At 29.7% G+C, this 11780-nt stretch overlaps 1 protein-coding gene across 1 annotated transcript; it reads left to right on the forward strand.

Moving 5' to 3' along the window:
- The first annotated feature begins 9236 nt into the window (after window positions 1-9236).
- On the forward strand, window positions 9237-10145 carry LOC7460839 (TIR-only protein). The gene is made up of 2 exons (XM_002316879.3): window positions 9237-9740; window positions 9862-10145. Exons 1-2 carry the CDS (start codon window positions 9292-9294, stop codon window positions 9974-9976), a joined length of 564 nt encoding a protein of 187 aa, XP_002316915.2. The 5' UTR covers window positions 9237-9291; the 3' UTR covers window positions 9977-10145.
- The last annotated feature ends 1635 nt before the right edge of the window (window positions 10146-11780 follow it).

Below are 11780 nucleotides of genomic sequence, written 5' to 3' on the forward strand. Positions count from 1 at the left end.
GTATACAATATAATTATGACAAATTACACATTGCATTGAGTTGTTGATAAGTTGATGAATTTGATATTTTCTTTGAATTATTTTAATTTGCTATGAATTTGGGTTTGATTTAATGTAATTGAGAATAAAAATATCAATTATATTTGGTATTATGAATTATGTTTAATTTTGGTCAAGTTTGCTTTTATGTTAAAATTTTGAAATTTGATTGAATATGCTATGAATTTTTCCAATAAAGGTTGAGGTGATGCAATTTAGTTAAAATTAAATCCAATTGACTAGAATTCAATTTGTGTTTTTTTTTAATTTTTTTTATAGAGTATCTTATAACATATTTATGTTATGTCATTACTCTGACACTATTATCACATATAATAGCAGGAGCAATTTGTTGTTAAATGGTAATTTAGATAGAAATGAAAGAAATTATTTGTCATGGACTTGAGTGAAATTATAATGATATTGATGTTGAAATAACTTGAAGGTGTCAAATTGGTGAGTATTAGTATTATCATATACCGATTATGTGTGATGACAATTTTAAGACAATGACTAATTTTTTCGTCCAAAGTGGTTTGAACTAATGTTATTGTATGTGAGTAGTTGACCAAAATCTATGTTTATGACAACTTCTATCGATCCTTTAAAGTTAGTTTGTAAAAATAGTTTATTGTTGGATAATTTGATGCTAAGGATAGATGATACTATGTTTGATAATTCATTTGTTGATCAACATAGATTTGACTATTTTAAGCCTAGCGACAATGAAAATGATGAGACTTTAGACCTGAACGTGTTAGTAAATATTGATGATAATATTGATAATGATGTTGATATTGATTATGAATTGACACCTTATATTCTTGAATTTAAAGATGCTTCTGGGTCTAGTTCTATTGTTTATCATGATTGAGCACTTAGTCATAGACGTATGACAAGAGGGTTTGATTTGGAGGTTAGACAAACATTCGACATTAAAAATGAAATAGTTAAATAGTGACACATTGCACATTCAATTGAATACCAAGTCCAATAATTGAACTCTATTTTTTTTGGTCATTTAGACCTTGTATTGAAGGTTTCAAGTAGTGTAGACCAATTATTAATATTGATGACACACATTTGTATCGGTGATATGATGAGAATTTATTGATTATAGTTGCTTTTGATGTAAATAATGAGATATATTTTTTTATTTTTGCAATTGTTGATGAAGAAAATAATTCTAATTGGAGATGTTTTTGCTTTGCTTACAGAGATACGTTGCTAGTGATTGAACATGTATATGTATAATATCAGATAAACATGTAGTCATAAAAAATAGAGTAGCAGAAATTTAGCATGAACCTATAGAATACCATCGGTATTATGCCTAATATTTTGTTAGCAACTTCAATAACAAATTCAAAGACCTGACTATGAAAAAAGATTTAATGAGAATGTGTTATGAACCTTGAAGGTGCAAATTTGATTTATGGTATAAGAGAATATATATGTTGGACTTAATATTAGGGTCGAGCATTTCCGGTTCGGTCCGGTTTTGAACCAAAATAAACAACCAAACCAATTTATTTTTTTTAATTTTTTGAACCGAACCGAACCGAACTGAAAACCAGTTCAAACTGATTAATTTCGGTTCGGTTCGGTTTGGTTTTTTCCCCTTCCAAACCGGTTCAAACCGAAATTATTCCAACTTGTTCACAGTCCCAAAAAAATCCCTAATCCCTACGTCGAAGAAGGCAACTAAAAATCTTCCTTGTTTGGGCATTTTGATGCTCTATGCCTCGACCGCCCACAATTAAAACAAGAGCCTCCAAATCCAAAGCTTCTGCTACGCATAATAAAGAAAAGATGTCATGTTTGTTTGCTTAAACTTGTATGAATAAATTGTCCAAACCAGCAGCCACACAAGCAAAAGATAAGAAACACAACAGGGAAAAAAAGGGGAGGAATGAAAGGAAAAAAAATCCACAACTTAGCACTTACCCACATCATGCATGCACCCCATAAAGCCTGTAACTTTAGGTTTACAAAGAGTAAAGGGAGGGGAAAAAAATCAAAGCAAAGGAGAGTAAAGGGAAGGGAGAGGGATATGCAGAGAAGCGGGAGGGATATGCAGAGAGGGGGGGCTAAATGGAGGGAGGGATATGCACAGAAGGGGAAGGGGAGGCTAAAGGGAGGGAGGGATATGCAGAGAAGGGGTGGCTAATGGCTGGTTGAAAAGTGATTTTAGGGTTAGAAAATGTTGTATTTATACTTACTTTTTTTTTAAGTGTTGGCTGGTTGAACCGGTTCGGTTCGGTTCGGTTTCAGACTTTAGAAATCAAAACCGAACCGAACCGGAATTTCTTTGTGATTTTTTAATCGGTTAATTCGGTTTTTTTTTCGGTTCGGTTTTTTCGGTTATTTTTTTTTCCGGTTTTCTCGGTTTAATCGGTTTATCGATTTTTTTACACACTCCTACTTAATATATCAACAATGGCTTGAATGAGAACAAAAAAAGAACACACATATGGAATAGCTACAGATTAGCATATGACATGTAATTTTGTCCATTATCAAATAAGTTAGAATGAAGTGATTGTATTAGTCCTCGAGTTGATGCAAACTCAACTGGATGGAAATTCAGGTGTGGTCGATGAATTTCTACTTGTTTGCACAATGAGATGGATGCAAGAGAAGATTGTGCATATTATAGGTGTGGTATATGCAATAACACAAGCCATAATAAGAAAACATGTCATAGTAGGATACATGTAGTACGAGCAATATGCCTAGCGGATTTAAAATATCATAAGTAATTAAATCTTTTTTATAATTAATAGATGTTAAATTTTGGGTTTTATTTACTAATATTTTAATTTAACATTAATATTTTATTAATATTAGGTTGACTTCATGCTATGAGATGATTGAGAGGCCATATCTGTGCTTCATAATATTAACAAAGAAAACGAATGTCACACCTATGTGTCTTAGTGGTTTGATGTTTATTGCACTAGACTTAATATATTTGGAGAGAGATTAATTCTTAATGATGCCGTGACAGAAAACGAGACCACTTAAGCATGTGTAGGAGCTGGATCCAGTCGTGCTATTGATGAGTCCAGATCATCAAGTAGACGATGTAAACAGATAGATAAGTTATGTTTATATATTTTGGGATTTCAATTACTTGAATGTTGTATTATTTAAGTATTTGAGATTTATTTTGCGCACGCGCACACACACACAAACACAATTTTTTTTATTTGTATTTGTAGGGCTACTTCTGATTATAAAATGTGAGAATTTATTGAGTTTGGTTTTTGTGGTTCTTTGCAGGTTTTTTTTAAGCGGGATAAAATTTTAGGTATAGTTTTTATATAGAAAAAACTCTGTCTAAATTTTGTTAAAATTATAAAGTTTTTAACTTTCTAAAATCATTAACTAAATTGTATGCCAGATTAACAAAGTAAATAATAAATCTCATAAAAAATGTTTTTTTTGTTAGATTTATATGTTGGGGAAATTTGATGCTTGGAAGGGCAGTAGCCTCACTACCAATCCTCTAACTCAACTGGTCGGCTGGTTGATATAGTTGTATGAATTGGTCGACCGGTTCACACAAAATCCATGATTTTATAAACTTTTTCTTCTAAATATGTTTTATGTGTCAAAATATACATCTTTGTCTAATTTGTAGATTCAAAAGCAAACTCCAATTAAAATCTAAAAAAATTACTATTCACAAAGTAACTTACCTCTATTTTTCAGTGTCAAGTGGTCGGCTAGTTTAATTGACTATTATGAACTGGTCAACCAGCTCATCCTACTTAATGGTACTAGAATTTAATTGATGTGTCGATTCTGAATCATGTCATCTTTTAAAATTTTGTTATGGTTCAGAAATCAATGTTACATTTTAATTCATGTTACAATTCATAAATGCAATATTTAATAAAATATCACGTTTCTAAACCAAACCGTAACATCAAAAAAAAAAAAATTGCTAATATTTCTTAAATTATTTTTGCTGTGTTAATTCACTATTTCCTTTCATTGCACAATTTGTCCAAAAAGAATACATGAATTACGCGTGGAAAGAATACTAATTTACATTTTTTAATTAGAAAATGATTATGTTTTCTCTATAAAAAAATAATTCCAATACTATAGCTGAAACATGCTCACATAAAGCGTTTGGAGTAGAAAAAATCAATAATAATTAATTTTTTTTATTGTAGAAATCAACAAATTAATTAAAGATTTCGATTAGTTTAACTTTTACCCTCCTATATACGTAACATGTTATCAATTAATTATCTTATTAATTTTACCGATAGAATTAAAAATTCTAAAATGTGAATGCCTTAAATGAACACATACATACACATAAAGCACGTCGAAGACAAGTCGTCCTACAATTGATGCCTGTTGTGATTATCATGTGCAAATTGTGGGCTTGAAATGTCTAACACTCATTCCTTTGGATACGACATTTTATTTTAAATGTCAGAGCCATGTCAAATTATGACCTATTTGCGAGTCAACTGTGCAAAAAGGTCAAGTTGACTGATTTTACTTTTCCCCTCAATTAAACTCCCATGTAATTTCGAGGAAATACCCCTTTTTTCTTATTATTCTTTGTTTTTGATGTCAGTAGCTGACTGTTCCAAGAAAGTAGAAGGAAATGATAGTGGGCTTCTGCATGTATACTCTAGTTTTTCTCATTCTTTTCTTTCTAATTTCTTTCTCGTTTCTAAAATTTAATAAAAATGTTAGGTATATGTCTTGAAAAGTAATACTATCTCATTTCTTCCTGTTAATTCTCATACAAGTCCTTTTCTTCTAGTCCTCTTTGAAATTTTTATAATTAGTTAACCAAATAGTATATAAAAATGACTTATTTTCTCCAAATATCATTAAATAAATCTTCATTATATATATATATATATATATATGTATATATATATATATATATGTATATATATATATATGTATATATATATATATTTCAATTTATCTTTTTTTTCAAAAGCTTTCCGTCCAAATTATCAAAATTGTATCTTTCATTTTGAAAATGCCTTTAAGCTATATATGGATGAAATTTAGATTTTTAAAAAACTTATTTCTTCAAATTTTAATGGTTGAGCAATTTTGAATATTTTTGCATTTTCTTAAAATATTTTGAGTAATTTTTTGTTGTATATGCTCCTGTAACCAATAAATTGGTTATATGTGGCATTAACTTTGTTCAAGTGTGTGTGTATTTAATTTATTAATAAAATTTTATTTATCTTTAATATTTATTAAATATTTGATTAATGAATCTAGAGTAAAAATAAAGTTTTTGGGACAAAAATACTTTGCAAAAGAAATTATAAAGTTGTTATAATTATGTAATTTCTATTGCATCAAAGCATTGTTCCTAAATGTTCCTGATTAATGACATGTTGCTAGACATTGTACTTGATTTTCAAGTATAAATCAATCAATTATTGAATTGATAATAAATTAATTTGTTTAATTTATTTAATCCTATTTTATTTAGGATTATGATTTATATTTGGATCAACTTATTATGAGAACCTAATGGGTCACACACATAAGAACTATTGGTAAAAAATTAAACTGAGATGATTAATCAAGTGTGATTTGATTATAAATAATTTTTAGAAATTGAGAACTAGAATATAATTAATATAGGGAAATGCAAATCTAGACCTAGAAACAATTAAGTAAGAACTTGATTGAATAAATTTCTAAAATGAGTTTAAAATAATATATGTGATATTATTTAAGGGACAAATTGATATTTTACCATTTATAAGGTTTTTTAGATTTCACTATAAATAGAATGCTATTCCTTCTATTTTTTGTGATGAAAAGGGTGGGTAGAGTACAATTTATAAACACCTAATTAATACAAAAAAAAAAAAGATCTAGAACTCTAAGGTATAAGAATCTCTTTCTTCTAAAAGGGTTTAAAAGATTTCTCAGTGTTAGTTCGTGTGAATTACTATTAGAGAGACAAGACAATTGAACGACTTATAATTTGTGACAACCTAATCTTGAAGTAAATATTCAAAGTAAAAAATAAAATCTGATCTTCAAGTAATCTTTGTATAAACCTTAATAACCCTATATCTGTCGAACATGATCCTTGAGACTCCTAAAAGATTTAAATTTATCATTTCCGTCGCGTTTATGTGTTTCAGGAAACCCAATAATTTTTTTATATATCTTTATATATTTAAAGGATAATTTTATAATGAAAATACAATTCTATCAATTTAAATGAGAAATGTAACAAAGATACGAATTAAAGAATCGGATATTATCTAAAAAAACAAAATAGATATATTAAGAAATATAAAAATATATTGAGTCATTACAAAAACAAAAAAAAAACTAACTATTTAATAAGAATTCGTAGAATTGGTCAAAATATAAAAGAAAAATCACGTGAGCAAGACATGAATAATAACTTTCTTGACAAGTAATGCATGCATGTAGAGTAGAATCAACGTTGAAAACTCAGAATAAGGTAGGCTCCACGCAACTTTTGTTTGAGCCTAGCTTCGCAACTACTTGAGGTGATGACTTGTCAAAATTAATTAACCTGCAGTACAAGCTCCACATTATTTTGGGTTAAAAACCATTATTCGTGTCTGCAATTGGCAGGCTATTTCAAATTAAAAATTGAAGGTTAAATATTAAAGAATAAATGTTATTGATATAAAAAAATACATTAATGGAAAAGTATTAAAGATATTTGGTAGGTGTATAATTTTGTTTTAATTATAAGACTCAATAATTTTTAAATCAATATTAAATGAAATCAGTAAAAATAATAATAAATAATAAATCAATATTTTAAAACCCCACTCTAAAAAATGTTGTTACCTAAACCCCCATGGGTTAACACTTAACTACCATTTGAGGGTTAAAAAAATTTAATTTCACACCCTCATCTTCATAAAAGGATAAGATTCATGAGTTATAATTACATTATGAAACCTTTAGAACAAAAGTTTACAATCTTCATTCTCCATTACATATATACCTTCAGAACATCTTTTTCTAAAATATTATTCTATTTTTTCTCTTTAAAAAGTATTTATTTAAATATCGGAGAGTCCTCACCTTTATCAAAAAAAACATTTTGCAGGTACTAGCTACAAGCCACTTTGACCTACCAAATACTAAGTATAAGTTGCCAACCACCTTGACTAGGAAAAATTGATGAGCTTGCTAGGACCAATTGATTAACTAATTATCTAACCCGGAAGCTCTATTCCTAAACTACTTGGATTTTTGAGGACATCATCACACATTATATAGTCTCGTACCCAATTAATCACCATCATCATCATCTTAAAAATATAAGGATTTTATTTCGCATCTCACCTTGATCAGACTTTGTGCTTATAGACCCGTTGAAAGATTTTTAATTTCAACCACCGAATCCAATCCATCTCAAGCTTGCCATGAATGATACAAAAAATATCATTATTTTTTTACATTTATTCAAATCAAACTTCAATTTCAAATACAACCCATGCTATTAATTTGATGATTTTAAACATTTCATTATAAATTTATATGAAGTTAACCAAATTCTTCAATTGATTCAAACAAATGATAATAGATGATGACACGTGAATGATAGTATTAAAATTAATCAATAGAAAACATAATTCTAAAATATATTAAAACTAAATATAATATTTTTTTTATAATAAAAAATGGAAAAACTAAAGGCTTTATACTTAAGAGATGTTGTTCATCTTTGTATGTAAATCCTTATAAGCATCTTCAGGAACACAAACAATTCCTTAACAAAAACTATATCCATTGGAAAGGTCACGACCTTTACATATGGTACTTATCCTCTAAACTTATTTTATGCTTCATTTTCAAAACTCCATTTAGCAAAGGTTGTTAGATAAATTTGGTTTCTTCGATGAGTAGGGGATAAGGTTATCATAATTGAATATATATACTACCAAGTATATAAACTCATAGTTTATTAAAGCACACTCTCTAAAGCTATGTAACTTTAATTCATAGGCTACATAATGCTGAGAGAGTATATTTGTTCATTGTATTTTCACCGCATGATTTGATTTGATTTTATATAAATAAAAAAAATAGAGGAACCAGAATATATTTTTACCCTCTTTAACTAAAACAAAAAGGATAAAATATGAAAAGTATAGAAAATCTAGGGACCAAAACGGACCTTTACTATCTTGAACTAAAAAAATAATAACTATGAAAACTATACAACATCTAGGGGGAAAAATAGACTTTTATAATTATATTTTAGTATATTAGTTAAAATTTTAATCCAAAACCAGCGCATAATTAATTAATAGCAACCATATATCTTAATTTCAATAGGCTTTTCAATCTCACATTTGTTTTTATTTATTAAAAGACTTGTTGCATCTTGGAGGTAGCCCTCTCTTGCTATATTATATAATAACTAAAATTATTAAGATTTGAATCTATTTTATTTTAATAAGTTACTCGATACATAATTACTAATTTATACGTGTTTGTAGCCCTTTTAGCACGATGTAAGAAAGGTTTTATTTTATGAAGTCGATGAAGATTAATTGATGAATTTTCCTATAGTCAAATAAACCCTTGAAAGAGGTAAATACCTGAATTAAATTTATTTAGATGGATATTAGGTTAATGAGTGTTTAGCTGTCCTTATAATATTAGAGAAAATATATAGTAAGAAATCGTACATAAATAGTGGCATTTACTTTGAACACCCTTGAGAGTCTTAATCCACGTGATTTTTGCAGTTTCTTCCTCATTAATTCGCTTGTATTTGTCAAGCTGACATATATTGTTCTGTCCCTGCATGCATTTAAAGTTTAAATATATTATTTAAGATCGTAACTTCTTTGAAGGGTTCAACATGATTCCCAGCAGAAAGCCTATAGGTGGTCAAGGTTTTGTTGTTTTCATCTTCTGTCAATTCGAACATATATACGGCTGTGTGTTGATCTTCAACCTTTTCATATAAAATTCTTCCTTCAAATTCAACAGAAGAGGTAAAACAGTCAATCAAGATGAACGTATTCTCTATTAAACCACGAAGGGGACCTTTTTTTTTTTTTTTTCAAAAGAATAATCCAACGAATCAAGGACCCAGGCCTGACTCTATATAAGGTAAAGCCATCAACCTACCCTTCTACAATAACAACACAAGCTATAAGAAACAAAGCAAAAGAAAAGAAATTATCTGCTGAGAGAACGATCTACAACTAAATTGTTTCTCTAGTAACCATGCATCGCTCATCCCTATTTCTCCTAGCAAATCGTGTTACCAAACCTTGTGATGTTTTCATTAACCACAGAGGGATCGACACAAAGAGAACGGTTGCTACTTTGCTTTACGACCACCTTTCCCGGTTAAACCTACATCCTTTCTTGGACAACAAGAACATGAAGCCAGGAGATAAGTTGTTTGATAATATCAATAGTGCAATAAGGAAATGTAAGGTTGGTGTTACTGTTTTTTCTCCTCGGTATTGTGAGTCATACTTCTGTCTTCATGAATTAGCTCTTATTATGGAGTCAAAGAAAAAGGTAATCCCTATCTTTTGTGACATTAAGCCCTCACAACTTCGTGTTGTGAACAATGGAAAATGTCCTATGGAGGATATACGGAGGTTTAACTGGGCTCTTGAAGAGGCTAAGTACACTGTAGGACTCACTTTCGACTCCTTGAAAGGGTAAAGATCACCATAACTTTCTTTCTCTTGTTTGGATGGAAACTGGATTTTCACTTTCAAATTGAACAATTTACTGTGAAATTTGGATTTTTCTTCACGTTTTTACCTTTGTAATTCCCAGGAACTGGTCGGACGTTGTAACAAGCGCATCGGATATTGTCATCGAAACCTTACTTGAGATTGAGAGCGAAAAGCAGATGCAGCGCCGTAAAAGCACTCCAATATTGCATGTCTAGTACATGTCTCTTTCATTGAAGATGAAGGTTTCCAATGCGACCGAGAGATCGTCCATTGTGAAGCCTTTGCTGCCTGTTTATCATTCAATTTGTGTTAACAAATTGTAAAACCAATCTTTCATTTATCAAAAAAATGTTAAAAAAATTATTTATTTAATTATTTAGTTAATTGTACTCACTTATTTCTTTGTAATAAATCATAGCTCAAAGTAGCAAGCTTAATAAATAATTGTAGCCATTAATATTCTAAGATGTAGCTCGATAGTTCCATATTTATGTAAGAATTAACATAGAACTAAGAAATGTAATAAAATTAAAGTTTTATGCCCCGTATTGTTTTGTCAGTCCATACAGTATTTTAATATTACTTTTCAATGTATATATATATATGCGCTCCCAACTTTCACAGCAGGCTGGGGGAAATTGTTTTTTCTATTTATTTTTTATTTTCCGGTATCAGGGAATAAACAGATACATATTTACTCCAATTAAGTGCCTATATTTTTTTATTGGATACGATTTCCTTCTTATTTCCAGCTACATGCATGGTATACATGGATCAATTTTTGCATACTAAGGTTAAATTATTCTCTCCAATATGTTGATAGATATATCCAAGAGATTTAAAAGAATTGTAGTTCTCCTAGCGGCATTCGCAGTATCCATAGTCCTATATATATATTATAACTTGCTTGGGATTCCCCGATATGCCAACCGCTAGAGCTTTAAATTTTAATTTCACTTAATCATGATGTTGGCGGAAGCTAAGTACGACAAAGACAACATAACAATGGCAAGAAAAACACATAAGGTTCAATAAGTGAAAAGATTTATAATCAGTGATCTAAAATAACCGAATTAAAACCGGTGAGTTTGAACTGGTTTCGGTTCGATTTCGGTTTTTTTTTTAAATTTGATTTGATTATTTTTTAGATAAAAACCGAATCGAATAAAAAATAATCATCCCTACAATGATCTAGTCAAAGCTAAAACAAGAGGGATTTATATTGTAACTTATGAGTAAAAATATTGTTCATTATGTTTTATGATTTTTCTCCGTATCAAAAAATTTAACATTGATTATGGGAGATATTAAAGTCTTTAAGCTCGTTAAATATTACTAAATTGATTGTGGATAAATAAATTTTTTTTCATCTTAATTTTATTGTGAAATAACTAAAATATTCTTGTAACAAGAGGTGGTTAGTGGAAGGCATAACAAAACTTCCAAGTTTTGTGATGAGGATAGTCTTCGATCCTTCTGCCATAATATTAATCACCTAGAGAAAACAAGGACTTTAATTTACTAGTACACAATCATTAAATCAAAACTGCTGTTTGTATTCTACGATTCTTTCTTTAGATTCAAACCTAATCCTTGAATGACTTACCTAGGGATAAATTTTAAAGGTTTCATTATTTATTCAATGTACCATAGTTTTTAAACCCGTTTCGGTTCAAGATCCAGGTTCCGGGTGTTGACCGGGTCGCCCGGGTCAATCCCTATTTAAAAAAAATCAAAATGATATCGTTTTAGTAAAAAACAAAAGTCAACGAGTTGCAACCGAGTTTTTGATCAGGTTTTGCCGAGACAACCGGGTCGCCGGGTCACACCGGGTCATGACTTTTCCTATTTTTTCTTCAACCCGGCCCCGTGTCGGCCGGCTTCCGGGTCGACTCGCCGGGTCGGGCTGGATTTCAAAACTATACAATATACTCTATTTGTACCTCTTAATTGACTGGGCTTCAATGAAGTTGCTTATAGGATGAAGAGATGTGAAGGATATTATTGCCCCTTATTTTT

The sequence above is a fragment of the Populus trichocarpa genome, chromosome 11 (genome assembly GCF_000002775.5).
Source record: "Populus trichocarpa isolate Nisqually-1 chromosome 11, P.trichocarpa_v4.1, whole genome shotgun sequence".
Classification (NCBI taxonomy): domain Eukaryota; kingdom Viridiplantae; phylum Streptophyta; class Magnoliopsida; order Malpighiales; family Salicaceae; genus Populus; species Populus trichocarpa.